The sequence below is a fragment of the Danio aesculapii genome, chromosome 7 (assembly GCF_903798145.1).
Source record: "Danio aesculapii chromosome 7, fDanAes4.1, whole genome shotgun sequence".
Lineage (NCBI taxonomy): Eukaryota > Metazoa > Chordata > Actinopteri > Cypriniformes > Danionidae > Danio > Danio aesculapii.
Window position 1 is genome coordinate 45,364,319 of NC_079441.1, and position 16,674 is coordinate 45,380,992.

The 16,674-nt window shown below is 33.7% G+C and overlaps 1 protein-coding gene across 5 annotated transcripts in view; it reads left to right on the top strand.

The window, feature by feature from the left end:
* znf536 (zinc finger protein 536) overlaps positions 1–16,674 on the top strand; it is a 303,464-nt gene that overhangs the window by 269,032 nt on the left and 17,758 nt on the right. Inside the window, exon 8 of one of the 5 annotated variants that reach the window (XM_056461999.1) lies at positions 52–2,217. The exons of the other annotated variants lie outside the window; for them this stretch is intronic. Within the exon in view, the coding sequence (XP_056317974.1) occupies positions 52–143 (92 nt within the window). The 3' untranslated portion in view covers positions 144–2,217. Of the gene's footprint in view, positions 1–51; positions 2,218–16,674 lie in introns of those variants that run through there. 5 annotated transcript variants of the gene reach the window in all.

Genomic DNA, 16,674 nt, shown 5'->3' on the forward strand with positions numbered 1-16,674 from the left:
AGGAAAGAAACAGGCCGTGGTGTTAATCTGCGTTTGTTCTCTTAACCATAGTTCATCTGTGGGCGGAAGAAGAGGCGTCCCGAAGGTTCGGTCCTGCTCTTACCCCTGAACATAGCCTAACTGACACAGAGATGCAGGACTAATCAGAAACTAACATCACCTCCCCCTACTGGACTGAGCGGCCAAGAGCAGGCGACACCCAAAACCAGGACCAGGATTGTGACTATGAAGGACAGTATCTTATCAAAAGCATTATTTAACATAAGAGACTTATAAATGGGACGGCTCCGATGGTTTCCTACAGAGGCGTTCTCGCTGGATGAGGGGAAGAAGATTTGTTTAGCGAGCTGGAAACAAGGAAAGAAAAAAAACAAACATTTTTTTGGCTTCCTGTGTTTTACGTGTCTTGAATCCTCCCTTGTGTAGCTGATAAATACTTTCTGTGTTTTTAAATGCTTTTTTTTTTTTGACTTAGTGAGGAAACTTTGAAGTGCTTGTCCCAACACATTCCTTGAACCAAGATGGCAGCCAGTTGCCAGTTTCAGAATGAGAGAGCGAGTAACTCGCGCTCTCTTTCTCTCTCTCTTTCTGTTGGTGTTTCTCACTGCCCACTGAAACTTCACCAGTGTTATTTGTCTGAGGCTTCCTAAAAAAACGTTCCTCTGGACTTTTGGACCAAGCACACACACACACGCTCTCGTTGAAACCTCCGCACACTCTCTCAGCAGTCAGTGCCTGGACGTCAAAGCGGACGAATGACAATCCAGTACTTTCAGGAAGCGTCAACACTGCGTTTAAAAAAATGAAAAGAAAATAAAGGGAAGCTGCGCCTTTTACACAATTTGTTCTCCTGATGTGTCTGTGAGACGTTCCAAAAACAAACAAACAAAGAGGACGCTGTAGCATTCGAGACGAAAAACCAGCCGAGGTGACAGAAGAACTAGTTTACACCGAGCGTGTCTGATGAAACGGCACGAGCCACGGAGACTGTGAATGTGCAGGAAATCAAACAGAAACGCGGCCCTTAACCCTTACATGCTTTGATCTCAGTCTTGCTCACTTCAAGTACTCTGGTTATGAGATTGTGTTTGTAATATACTGCCACCAATCAGTGTTGCAAAAGTGTTACTGACTACTGAAATGGTTTGATGTATTCAATTATTAAAGAAAAAAAAAGAAAGAAAAAAAAGCAAACAAGAAGCAAGTATTGTCTAGCCATAGATACAGTCATGCGTTGTTGCATTTACAAAGCTAGCTGTTTTAGAGTGTATGTATTAGATTGGAGTTTTCTTCTCTAGTACTGTAATTTTTTTGTTTTGCCTTTCACCTTTGTAAAATACCAATAACATTAAAAGAAAAGGAAAAAAAGAGAGAAAGATTGACAATCTTCTTCTGTTGCTGCAAGCATATAAATCCATACGATATATATAAATATATACCCGCGCCTCATGCAAGCAAATACAAAACTGAGGTCCCCCCCCACCCCCACCCCCAAGTATTTTGCACTGTGATAGTAAATGAAAAACCAGTCTATACAGTACGCAGATCGCTAATGGAAAATGAAGGTGCGTGTGTGCGTGCGTGTTTGTGCGTCCCTTGACGTTGTGAACTGATATTCTCTCTATTCTTTTTCTTCTTTTCTTTTATTTTTGTGAACTCTGCTGATTTGGTCTGTGTAGTTCAAACTATCTCATCTTTATGATGGTCATCTTTGAGAATCAATCCTCCCCTTGTTGTGTGTAGACTCCGAAACGCTCATTTTCTTTAGTTGTCTTCCTTGCAAAAAAAGAAGCGCATCTCTAAAAATTGAATTCGTTTTAATAGTTTTCATGCAAGGATACGTCCTTTTGTAAATGCTACCATTTAAGAAGAAAACAAACAAAAAAAGATGTCTCAAAGTGAAGCTGTTTTGTGAACTAGTTTGGGTGAACTAGTACAGGCTACGTTAAGGTAAAGGCCAGGGATAGGATTGATGTCTTGACTGATCCCTATATACACTGGTTCTAGATGAGCACAGCACAGCTCTGGCTCCCTCCTCTGTGTAGTATAATCTCTCTTTCAGTCGTTCTGGACTAATATATGAGCATTCCACACCTCTGAGCTGTCTTGTGGACTGTATGAGTTTCATTTGGTTGCTGTATCCTCATGGCAGATGCTTTGTTTTGTAACTACTGAACTGTACTTATAATGAGAAATAAAATGTATTCAAACTATGAACGACCGGCGTCAACAACTGAGCATTTTTTGTGGTACTTTTTTATCGTATTTGCTATTTTGCATTCCATTTTATGAACAGTTTTGTGTGGAAGGGGTATTATATTATATTATATTATATTATATTATATTATATTATTGTATTATATTATATTATAGTATAGTATATTATATTATATTACATTACCTTATATGTTATGTTATATTATGTTATGCTATAATATATTATAATATATTAATTATCTTATATTATATTAAATTATATTATATTATATTATATTATATTATATTATATTATATTATATTATATTATATTATATTATATTATATTACATTATATTATATTATATTATGAAACACAATTACTCAACATGGATACATTAAACATTAGTTTGATCAAATGAGACAACTGTTCAAAATAAATTGATTTTCCATCAGTGTGTCATACATTTTAACATTTTTATAATTAATAAATAGGCATAATGATTTGTTTTGTAGTCATATAAGCGGTAACACTTTAGTTTGTCAGAATGTTTGTCAGCTGTTTTTTACCTCCCTATTATTAAGATATCAACAGTTTGTTAGTAGTTATAAAGTATGATCTTGTTCTACATCCTTAATCCTACCCAATACAAAAACTTCTAACTTAATAACAATTAATAAGCTGCTAATTAGTAGTTTGTTGAGGTTATAGTCTTAGTTAATGGTTTGTTAACAGCATGAATTGTGACAATATAAAGTGTTAATAAATAAGCCTTGGCGATAACATACTTTGGTAACACTTTACAATAAGGTTGTATTGTTTAATGTATTTACTTACATGAACAAACTATGAACAATACTTTTATTACAGTATGTATTCATCTCTGTTAATGTTAGTTATTTAATTTAATATAGTTGTCCATTACAGTACGTTAACTAAAGTTAACAAGCATGAATTTGGATTTTAATAATGCATTAGTAAATGCAGAACATTAATAAAGAAAATGTTAAACTATGCTTTATTTATAAATACTATACAGGTATTGTTCAGTATTAGTTCATGTTATTATTATTACATAGTTTTTATCTGTCGCTTTGGTACTTCGCTTTGGGATTTCTCAGATCAGAATGGAAATTTGCAAAGCAGTAAGTTCATTTCTCAAAACAAAACAATGTGTACAGATAGCAAAACACCATAGATTACCTGCTAAAGCCAGTCTCTTCCTCAAAATCCTTAGTTCTTCTCAAAACCAAATTTCTGTATCAATGAACAAGTCAGTGGCGTCAGAATTACGAGTCCTTGTGTCATTGTGTATGGATAAGACAGTCAAATTACTTAGTCATGTTGTCAATACTACAGTGTACTCTGGGGGGGTCTTCTGGTGTAAACTATAGCAATTTTTTGTACTGTAATTTGGTGACATGATGTCATTGTGATACAGAAAGGAAAATACAGCACTGCATAGCACAAAGTAAAAACAAAAATAGAAATGTGAACATAAGACAATCTCCTTTTAGACCTTCATTAGAAAAGTCAGATTTACCTGGGAGAAATTTGGTAGACAGATTTAGAAAAAAGTTTAATAAAAATGTTTAGAAAAATGCATTATGACAAAATATTATGACAACTTGTTCAGCCATTTTGCATTTAAAGTTTTATGACATGAACAATGGATTAAATTTGTGTGTGGTTGGGGGGGGGGGGGGGGGGATAATACATTTTCATCAACATGACATCTGCAATTGATAATGTTCTGAGATCTGAGAAATGGACCAAAGTGACTGAGAAAAATTGTAATTGTATTAACAATATTAACCTTATTATAAAGTGTGACAGATGCTGTTTTTATTTATTTTGTCACACTTTAATGTACAATTCACCCTATTAAACAACCATTACCTTTTTTTTTTAACCAACCACTGACTTTTAGCTCAATAAACACCTAATTAGCTTCTCATCAATAGTTAGTGAGGTAGTGATTTAGGTATTGGGTAGGATTAGGGATGTACAGCCTGATCTCACGAGAAAACGTAAGTATTTTACGTTTTGTCAGTTTAGTGGCTAGTTCGTACGAGTTCAGTCGTACAAAATTGTACAGTTTTAAAAAGGAAGCGTGGCACCTAACCCCACCCCTAAACCCAACCGTCATTGGGGCATGAGCAAATCGTACTAAATTGTATGAATTAGATCGTACGAATTCATATGAATTAGCCACTAAATCAAAAAGTTACGAATTGCTGTGAGATTGTATAAAGAAGAAATATAGCGAATATATATATATAGAAAATATATACATATATACAGTTGAAGTCAGAATTATTAGCCCCCCTTTGTTGTTTTTTTTTTTTCTTTTTTAAATATTTCCCAAAATGATGTTTACCAGAGCAAGGAACTTTTCACAGTATGTCTGATAATATTTTTTCTTCTGGAAAAAGTCTTATTTGTTTTATTTTGACTAGAATAAAAGCAGTTTCTAATTTTTTATGAACCATTTTAAGGTCAATATTATTAGCCACTTTAAGCAATGTTTTTCCCGATAGTCCACCGAACAAACCATCATTATACAATAACTTGCCTAATTACCCTAACCTGCCTAGTTAACCTAATTAACCTAGTTAAACCTTTAAATGTCACTTTAAGCTGTATAGAAGTTTCTTGAAAAATATCTAGTCAAATATTATTTACTGTCATCATGGCAAAGATAAAATAAATCAGTTATTAGAAATGAGTTATTAAAACTATTATGCTTAGAAATGTGTTGGAAAACACTTGGTAAACAGAAATTGGGGGAAAAAGGGGGGCTAATAATTTAGGCGGGCTAATAATTCTGACTTCAGTTATATATATATATATATATATATATATATATATATATATATATATATATATATATATATATATATATATATATATATATATATATATATATATATAGGGAGAGAGAGGGAGAGAGAGAGAGAGAGAGAGAGAGAGAGAGGGAGATTATTATAAGTATAATAAATTAAATCCAGTAATATTATTGACTATTAAAATGTTCATATAATTTATTTACAATACAGTTTGTGAAATAATATGTTCTGTCTTTTAGTAGATCTATTAAATGAGAGACTTGCTTTGTTTACCAAATAGGTGGATCAAAATGGATTTGCATTTTAAACATTAAATAAAAGTTGTATTAATAAAACGTTTTTTTTTTTTCACATATTTAGTATTGATGCTCAGAAAATCACTCTGCATAAATCCACATTTTTTTCAAAATTCTCAGCAGAAACAGCAAAAACTGTCGGCAGATTCTCTCTGGCCCTAGTTATGGGTAAGGAATAGTTATTATTTATGTTATGCTGCCATATTTCTCCTAAAACTAGTCAAAAATCCAAAAGAAAACATAATCAAAGTCAGTGATGGTTTTGTAATGTTGCTTTTTGAGTAAATCTCTTTTTAAAAATGTTGACATTTTACAGGAAACAATATTTCAGGAAGAGTGCAGTGAATAATTACAAAGCTAAAAGAGAAGCGCAGTGAGACAGACGCTGAAGCACGCAGAGAACTACTATAGACAACATAAACGAAAAATTTCTCTGTCTTCCTGTTTCTCTCCACCCTTGACTCCTGTGTTAAGTGTAGTACATGGTGTTGCTGCGGGGCTACAGAACTGTGTGTGTGTGCATGTGTGTGTGATTCGGGAGCAGTGTGGATTATGACAGCTCGTGTTACCGGCTGTGTTCCTGCTAACTGTGGCTCTCTACCCTTGGGCAACAGCCGTGTTAATTCCCCAAACCTGTGAGAGCTGGAGACTACAGTAGTTTGCCCGTTGATGCTCATATTATTATTTTTTGGGCTCTTTTTGGGCCTTTTTAGGCTTTTTTTTTTTTGTTTTTTGTTTTTTGAAGATGATAGATATGTTGTTGTATATGCAAAGAACAACCATGACTTTTTTCTCAATCTCAATCATGAGTTTTTTTTTCAACACTGCATGAAAAGGTAATTTTCAAAAAGTGATAAAACAGGCACTTTAATCATTTCAGTTCTTGCCAATTGCTTTATGTTATTATGACATATTTAGTCAAAAACTACTTTAAAACTTAAGACAAATAGGCCTGTCACAATAATAATTTTATCAACTTATCACACAACACATGGACATTGCCTCAGTCATTTCTGGTGATGTAATATATACAGTATTGCCCATACATAAAAAACTATTTAGCAACAATTAAGCTGATTGTGCTACATCTCTATCTCTATTGGAGGTGACATGATGGTCAGTATGGTTAAAAATATTATAAGTATATACAATATAATATAAGTATTATATACTTATATAATATAAGTATTTACTTTGAATTAATTTAGTATATTTTAATGTCGGAGTCTGAGAACTGAAAATAGATCTGGAAGCAGATATCACTGCCTCTGTTACTGTTTACCTTGCACATTTTTATTAACGTTTATTAATATGTATTTAGGACATTCTGATTCCAATGCCTAATGATTAAATTGTTAAAATGACTATAATTAAATGACATATTCTTAGGAATAAAATATTATCTGTTCTTTGAAAGCGTATACTTGCATTGTGGTGATATTACATTGTCATTCTGGCATCACATAATAAGTGGCATAACGTGGTCTTCAAATGACAATAACATCGTTTATCACAATTTATTTTGGTGCAATAAATCATACAACACAAAAATAGATATTGTGACAGGCATAAACACAAAATATAATTAGATAAATCTTGCCCATGCAAAGAACAACCATGTCTTTAAAATTGAGTTTTTTTTTCTTCTTCTTACATTCCATTGGATAATTTGAGTTCTAAGAGATTAAATAAATATATATACATATTAAACAAATGATTAATTGTTTGTGAATGTATGTACAATGTGTTGAAAAACCCTCATTTTACATTCAGTTTTGAACTAAATTATTCATTTAAAGGATTCATTCAGTATTCTCAACTCAAATCAGTGTAATTTTATACAGTAAATATATACTCTAAATTAAGTAGTTCACTGTTGTTATAGCCATTTTATTGAAATGACTTCTGTGAGTGATAGATTTATATTAAAGAAAATATTCTGAAATTAAATAATTATGAAATACATTTTTTATATTAATATTAAAGCGTCCAAGGAAACGCGGTGGTGCAGTGGGTAGTGCTGTCGCCTCACAAGAAGGTCGCTGGTTCGAGCCTTGGCTGGGTCAGTTGGTGTTTCTGTGTGGAATTTGCATGTTCTCCCCGTGTTGGCGTGGGTTTCCTCCAGGTGCTCTGGTCTCCCCCACAGTCCAAAGACATGCTGTATAGGTGAATTGGGTAAGCTAAAATAGTGTATGTGTGTGAATGATTGTGTATGGATGTTTCCCAGTGATGGGTTGCAGCTCTAAGGGCATCCGCTGCATAAAACATATGCTGGATAAGTTGGCGGTTCATTCCGCTGTGACAATCCCAGATTAATAAAGGGACTAAGCCAAAAAGAAAATGAATGAATGAATTAAAGTGTCCTTATTATGCATTATAAAAGGTCATCATGGGTTTTGGGGGTCTCCAACAACAGGCTGATACTGTATGCATGCAAGGTCAAAAACACAATCGTTGTCTTATAATATGCATTTATTTTTACCTAATTATCCCAACGACGCCCATATGATTCATTCGGCAATTCATTTTTTCAAACCCCTTCTATGCATGACGCTAATCTGCAGTGATTGGTCTGATGACCCAGACTGTTGTGATTGGTCGACTGCATTCAGCACATGTTAGAAACAAAACACCCATCACGACTCATCAAGAATGTTGAAGCAACAGCAGCAGGCTGGGTATATGTGTGAATAATAACAAAGTTTTTTTCTGGATCTAGTCCGCAACAAGTAGGTGGGAAAAATTTCATTCACACTTCACAACGAAATGGCTTAAGATCTGTTTGAATGACGATTCATATTAAACTTTGAGTCGACTTTTTCTTTTTGGAAGTCAATAACTTTAAACACGGAGCACTTTCAGGTTTAAATGTCAGCTGGAGGTATTCATTCTGTTAGAGCTGTGTTACACACTGCATGAAAGCTCATTTTCATAAAGCCATAATAGGGGCCCTTTAATTATTTAGGTACTTGCCACTTCTTATAGTATCTCATTCTTTCATCCCCAATTAAAAACTGAATTTTCCCTGGAACTTATATTTGGTATCTCTGATTTAGTTGGCCAGTTTATTTACAGTAAAGATATTTTCCGGTCCCACTTTATATTAAGTAGCCTTAACTAATGTGTACTTAAATAAATAAATAAATAAATAAATAAATAAATAAATATACTGTGTTACAGAACACTTACCCTATAGATAAACAAAATATAAACACAATGCTATATAGGTGAGAAGCGGGTAAGTTTAGGAGGTATGGGCAGGTTTATAGATAGACAGGGGTAAGCTAAAATGGGTCAATGTGTAATTATGATGTAATTACAAACATATTTACATGTAGGTGTGTTTAAATAAGTACAAGTAGTGTTAATTAGTGGGAGTAGTGTTACAATATGAGTACACAATGCGTGTATTGTACCAAATGATTTATATGCAAGTACATACTGTAATATAAAGTGGGACCTGTTTTTCACTGGATCTTTGCATTTTGGATGTCATTTGCACACCCTGCTGTTGACAATGTGCCAGTGCACCAGACACATCTCACATTATTAGATTGATGATTGATCAATTGATTGATTATTAATTAAAACAAGAATTGCTCTTGAGTAATTGTAGAACTCACATTCCTAGTACAAAAGTAAAGGTGAATCTGCCTAAATAAGCCTCTTTTTGATTTCTACACAGTCATGTGATCCAGATACAATAAGCAGATATACCACTGAAGTCAGAATTATTAACCCCCCTGAATTATTAGCCCCCCTGTTTATTTTTTTCCCCGTTTTCTGTTTAACAGAGAGCAGATTTTTTTCAACACATTTCTAAACATAATAGTTTTAATAACTTATCTCTAATAACTGATTAATTTTATCTTCACCATGACAGTAAATAATATTTGACTAGATATTTTTCAAGACACTTCTATACAGCTTAAAGTGACATTTAAAGGCTTAACTAGGTTAATTAGGTTAACTAGGCAGGTTAGGGTAATTAGGCAAGTTATTGGATAACAATGGTTTGTTCTGTAGACAGTCGAAAAAATATATAGCTTAAAGTGGCTAATAATTTTGACCATAGAATGGTTTTAAAACATTAAAAACTGCTTTTATTCTAGCCTAAATAAAACATACAAGACTTTCTCCAGAAGAAAAAATATTATCAGACATAATGTGAAAATTTAATTGCTCAGTTAAACATAATTCAGGAAATATTTAAAAAAGAAACAAAAAAAAAATACATAAAAATCAAAGGGGGGATAATTCTGACTGTATGTCTGACTGTATATCCAGTTTCTCTGTCATTAACAGTATCAGATGAGCACATATAAGCAGAAAACATGCTTCTCAAGGACGTTTCTCTTTTAGAGATGGATTTGCCCCGTCACACACTCTCATCTCAGACCAATGACAAGCGATAACTGACACTCTTTTGTGGGTCTGTTGTGTCAGAGAGATAAGACCACATGAAAACCACCCTCACACACACACATGCACAGCAGACCGAGAGAACATTTTCCCATTATAGGTCTGTATTTCATGTTTTTCTTAACCTTTTCCTGTGAGTTAGCGGGGTCTCGACGGAGGGAAACCCGATCTGCTTTAGTCTGATGGGATCCATATTTGTGTTAACCTGCCGTCAGGACCCCAGTGAGGGGAGGTGTCTGAGGTCAATGCCTGACTAATTTTTAAACGGATCAGCTACACTAGACCAGATGGAGAAAGGCCTGGACCTAATAAAACTCACATCCTGAGAAAGTAACCGTTTCATTTTCCTGCCTCCCCCTTCTTCTTCTGTCTGGAGCAGTAGAGGCCTGTGAAGCATTGAAAAAATTTGTTTTTATTTTTTCCATATATGGGAAATATTAGATAGATAGATAGATAGATAGATAGATAGATAGATAGATAGATAGATAGATAGATAGATAGATAGATAGATAGATAGATAGATAGATAGATAGATAGATAGATAGATAGATAGATAGATAGATAGATAGATAGATAGATAGATAGATAGATAGATAGATAGATAGATAGATGACTTTTAATAAATAACCTAATTATTTTAGCTAAACACTTCATTCATAGATGCAAATTTGTAAAGGTGAAGCCCTGCTTTAATGGATGGAGGAATGATCTAAAGATGTTTGTAGAATCTCCTTATTTCAGGAGAAACAGAAATACCCAAACGCTTTCACATGGCTTGGACTCGTTTCTACTACTTGATTAAGACCCTCACGCCCCTTCTTCTTTTTTTTTTTTTTTTGTATGTTTGTTATGTTACTAGTCATGTATCAACACTAATACTATATGTATTAGATGTAAGGGTTTGTACTTGAACTTATAGTTATTAAAATGGATGGATGGATGGATGGATGGATGGATGGATGGATGGATGGATGGATGGATGGATGGATGGATGGATGGATGGATGGATGGATGGATGGATGGATGGATGGATGGATGGATGGATGGATGGATGGATAGATAGATAGATAGATAGATAGATAGATAGATAGATAGATAGATAGATAGATAGATAGATAGATAGATAGATAGATAGATAGATAGATAGATAGATAGATAGATAGATAGATAGATAGATAGATTTGCAGTTAGTTAATATTACACTTTCAGAACAGTGAACACTCACCAATAATTTAGCATTTAATTACTTTAAAATGTGCTTTATAAGTACACTGTAAAATGACGTTTAATAATTTAAACTTATTAAAACTGGTTAATCATTACTTAATTGTGTATTACATGTTACGATATATCTGTTTGAAGTCACTTTAAAGTGATGTGTGTTGAAATGACTTGTAAAGATTAAACATTTGCATTTTAAATATTCTCCCAGAATTAACGGTTTTGACATACTTGACAATTGACAGTTTTGACATACTTTCCCCATCATATAATAATTAAAAAATTTGACAAATGTTGCAGTCTAGACACAAAATAACCCCCACAGGAAAATTTTATTGAAATGCAAAAATGATTTATATTAACTGGAAAGCTACCTGGTCAACCTCCTTTAAATGTTGCCTCTTAGATAAAGTTAAAGAAGTGCATTTTAAAATACTTCACACAATTTACGCTTAGCTTTATCTAAATTCATGGATGTTGACAATACTTGCACATTTTGTAATATACATGAAGAAGACTTATCTCATCTTTTCTATAACTGTGATGTCTCTCCTAACTCTTGTGTCATGTTCACATCCCGCCCCTTACTTTAGTGTTCCCGGTCAAAATTGACCGGTCTGTTTTAACTGCTCTTATATGAGCACACACAAAAAAAAAATGTTTACCGCCCAATTTTATTCAACATTCTTTAGCTGTGAACAATGTCTTAAAGTAGTGTTTAACATGAATTTAGAGAATTAGACATAAAATAACTGCAGTGGAAATACAAATAGGCACTGAAAATGTATTTCAAAATGAATAATAGCTGACAGAAATCAAAATAGAAAAATCGTTACTTACAGACAGCTCGCTAAAATAACTAAAGAAATTGAAATTTTAATCCATCTGAATGATTTATCAACCAGCAAAGCACAAACTAAACGGTATACGTTCCTGCGTATTGAGTACTCAAATTTTCATTCAGTCCTTCAATTGGACTATATTAGTGTGCTAATATAGGGAATAGTGACTGAGGGTATATATGGTGAGCTTGGACACAGAACTAGCACAATTTATACTTTGGTCATTTTTCTGCAAGATGCTAATGGTCTAATGCAATAAAATAATTGATGTTAAGCTAAGCTAAAAGTGCTTCTGCTAGACTCAGAGATAGGCTGAACGAAGAAAGAAAGAAAGAAAGAAAGAAAGAAAGAAAGAAAGAAAGAAAGAAAGAAAGAAAGAAAGAAAGACACACAGATGGGTTCACATAACAGACACCTGCAGTCTGTGTGAGGATACATTGTTCTATCAGGAAGTTGATTCATGTTGGAGGATTCAATGCCATCTTACGGCAATTCTCATTCATACAATTTAGTACAATTTGCTTATCCCCAGTGACGGCTGGGTTTTGGGGTGGGGTTGGGTTCAGTGCCACGCCTCCTTTAAAAAAAATTACATTTTCGTATGACCAAACTTGTTTGAATTAGCCACTAAACTGACAAAACGTAAAATAGTTATGTTTCCTTGTGATATCAGGCAGGAGGATAGGCACATAAGCACGGAAAAGAGATGTGTACCTGCAAAAGACATTGTTCAGTCTGAAATGTGTGAGTGAGTGAGTGAGTGAGTGAGTGAGTGAGTGAGTGAGTGAGTGAGTGAGTGAGTGAGTGATCCATTCATTTCCTATGGCGGTCACCTTTGAGCGGAAACACCACAGGTGTTAGAAAATTCATTGAAAGAGATGATCATCAATTTTATATATTCAAGTGAAAGAAGAAAGGTTCAATTTTGATATGATGTTTGATGTTAGTGACGTGTTATTTGGGCAATGAAATGAAAAAAAAAAACAACAACAACAACATTTGAATATGTTGTTTGTTGTTTATGTTGTTATGAGATGTAATTTTTACATCGTACAAGGTAAATATTTTATTAATATACAGAAGTTTGCGAAGTGTATACCAAAATGTAATTTATTTTTATTAGAAATGGAAACTTTGAAAAAGTCTCTAATTAATAACAAAAAGAATGACTTGATGTCAGATTTCATGGAGGAATCTTTTCTGCTACTGATCCCTCACTGTAGTCGATGATTGTGTCCCTTTTTTTTTCAGTACTGTTTTTTTTATTGTTTTATTGTTATGAATGTGGTTTTTGCACTTATTCTAATGGTCTTGTGTCTGAATTTGTATAATACTTCATGTTGTGTATAAATGCTTAAAATAATAAAAAATGGGGAAAAAAATATTAAACATTTAAGTCAGCAACTTAAAACCCTGTTCAAACTACACAAAAAGCCTGGCTTAAGCTGTTTCATTTATTTATTTGAATTAATTTCAATTATTATTCTATATTTTATGTACATCAATCATTTTTACTTTGGAATATGAGTATGCTAACTTCAGTCACTACACAAAAGTTTCAAGACAGATATATACTGTAAGAATAGGAATAAGCATATACATAATATACATAAGCAAATTTCAGCCTTACTGTATACAAGTATTTGCATCACTCCGTCGCATTGTCTTCCACTGGTGTTATATTGTGTAAGAGTGTGTATGAAGCTGCTGTGTTTCAGAAGGCAGTGCTGCTGGGTTACTGTGTGCCAGCACTTGTAGCCAGGCAGATGGTGACCTGCGCTTGAACCTCTCTTCTCTCTCATTTGTTCAGCTGGCTTTCATTTGTCCTGCATGCAGGCTGCACACTAAGGCGCGCGCAATTCTTCATTCATGCCACCAGATGGCGCTACGCCCCAACTTATAACAGTGGAGGCAGAAAACTGTGATCTCTGAACACCAGCAGATACAAGATTACAATACATTTAAAAAATGGATAAATCTTCACTGAAATGATGTGCAGGCTTGTAGTGCACATTTTAATACTCAAACCTTTATGTTTTTTGTTTTGCCATTGAGCTAATCACACAGATTGCAGCCTTTTAGCACTAGCACATCTCGTCGTTAGGGCCAACTAAATGATTTTTGAAAGCGAAAGGTGTTGTCTGCACAGAGAATGGCACTCTATTTCCATTTTCAATCTGCAGTCAATCCGTAATCAATCTTATCAGACGTTCTTTGACAGCCTTTCCACATTTTTACACATTTTTGCGCACTCTTCCTCTCTCATTTACACGCACACAGACAACAGTCATCTGTCACCATTGGAGAGCTCTCTGTGCGTCTGGATACACACCGTGTCATAATGCTCATCATCGGCGAGCACATACGCTCTCATGCAACTTAACAAGAGCATGTGTGTGTATGTGTGTATGTGTGTGTGTGTGTTTGCTCAGCTCTCAGGCAGGGTCTTATGAATCGATGATCATGTGGTATAAGAGAGATAGATGGCTCGGAGCTCCGTCTTGTCTCCTCTAATTGTAAAATATTAGTTACATTAGAGTGTGTTGGGTGATTAATGGAACTTATTTGGAGGTGGCCCTTCCTGGCCCTCAAACCCTTCACCCACCCCCCCGCCAAACCCTTCTCCACTGACTCCTCAGAACAGAGGGATTTCTCTTACGCCAGACAAATAGGTCCTGGGGACAAAATTAAAAGGAAAGGAAGATGGAGGCGGAGAGGAGAAATTGAAGAGAACGAGATGTTTGTTCGAGTTGTAACCAGAGAGCGAGAGATTCTATTCGATTTTTAAGTCTGCTTCCAGGTATAGCGCGCACGCAAACAATCACATATTATGTCTGCATTGAGCTGTCCTTTATTGATATTTCTGTGTCTGCATGGGAATAGTATCAGTATCGGTGAATGTATGTAAAAGCTGACTGGAAATGTCATTGATAGCTGAGCACTTAGTCGTGTTGGAGGTCTGGTAGTGCCGTTTGGTCCTGCTCCTCTAAGCCAGCCATTAGAAAGGTGTGGATCATGTTGTAGCCAGCAGAAGAACACCTTAAGACCCAGTGTTGGATGGAGATCCATATGGGTATATAAAGTGCTCAGCATAATTGAGTACACCGCTTTTTGAAAATATGTTTATCCATTTCTCAGTGAATATAGGCAATGTATTTTGGTGCATTAAACAAAACAGATTTCCTAAGCAGATATATTTATTAAAATAATATTTTAGTCGCCAAATATATTTAGAAATTAAAAGATAAAACAATTAAATTAAAGCAAAATATTGCAAAAAAAAAAAAAAAAAAAGACAACCTACAAAATTTAAAAAAAATTTTTTTTTTGTGCTTCTCTTGATTTTTCTTTTTTAAATTTGTATTTAATATTTTTTATAGCATATACATTTGGCTGTACTAGTTTTTGGACCTTTATCATCAGTAATTTTGTTAGATAAGCTCCAGATTTGGTTGCAGAACTGACCAATCTAATGTATATGCACAAATATAATATTGTATAGCTTCCTATTAAAATATGAATTTAAAAGATAGATTTGTGAGGGGTGTACTTCTATTTTTTAAGTCGTATTGCATGACTCAAAATTATTAGCTTTCCTTTTAAATCTTTTAAACAAGATAGTTTCAATAGCTAATTTCTAATAACTAGTTTGTTTTGCCTAATGACAATACATAATATTTTGCAGTATTTTAGTATTCATACTGCATTATTTTCAGCCAAACTATTAGAAATAAAAAAAGTAATGGTGAACATCACTAGGGAAATATTATAAAAAAATAAGAAATGCACAAGAGGACTAATGATTTTGTGTTCAAATGTGTGTGTGTAATGTATATAGTTTTAATAATGTACACATGAAATGTATTTTGTTATATTATTAGTAGTGGCAGTTCATTCCGCTGTGGTGACCCCTAATAAATAAGGGACTAAGCCGAAGAAAAAATGAATGAATAAATTATTAATAGTAGTATTACACTGTAAAACTTAAAAAGTTAAGGTAACTCAAACTGTTTGAGGAAACCGATTGCAACAGACCATTTAAGTTCAAAAACGAATCCTAGTAAGTACTCTGAACTTAATCCATTTGAGTAAATGAAGCAATTTGAGCACAGTAAAACCCATTAAATGAAGAGAACTCAAACCAATTGAGTACTGTAAAACCCTATAAGTTAAGGCAACTCAAACCATTTGAGGAAACCGATTGCTACAAACTATTTGAGTTACTTTTAAGTTAAAATAATAAGGTATTCAACTCATTACACTGAGGTCAAAACTCTTTTCAAATGAAGCACTGTATATATATATATACATATATATATATATATATATATATATATATATATATATATATATATATATATATATATATATATATATATATATATATATATATATATATGCCATAAAAGAGAAATAGATCATTTTGACCCATATTGTATATTGTTGTTTTGTATCAAAAGTATACCCGTGCTACATAGGCTTTTTTTTTTTTTTTGGTCCAGGTTCACAACCCCACACATGCACACGCGCACGCACACACACACGCACACACGCACACACGCACACACGCACACACACACATACACAATCAACATACAGTATCAAATCTAATTTTTGTTGAGTAAGGTGCATTGTTAACGCAATTTAGACAACTTTTATTAATACTCAAACTGTAAAAAATATGTGATCAATTAGTCCTGACAGCATATTTTTTTTGGGTCATAGCCTCAGAGGTCATTATTAACCTAAATTAAGTTAATCATGTTCTAACTTAATTTTATAAGTTACAAGCTGTTTTAAGTCAGTTTAACATATTGTAATTTCAATGGACTCATAAGTCGGGCCAG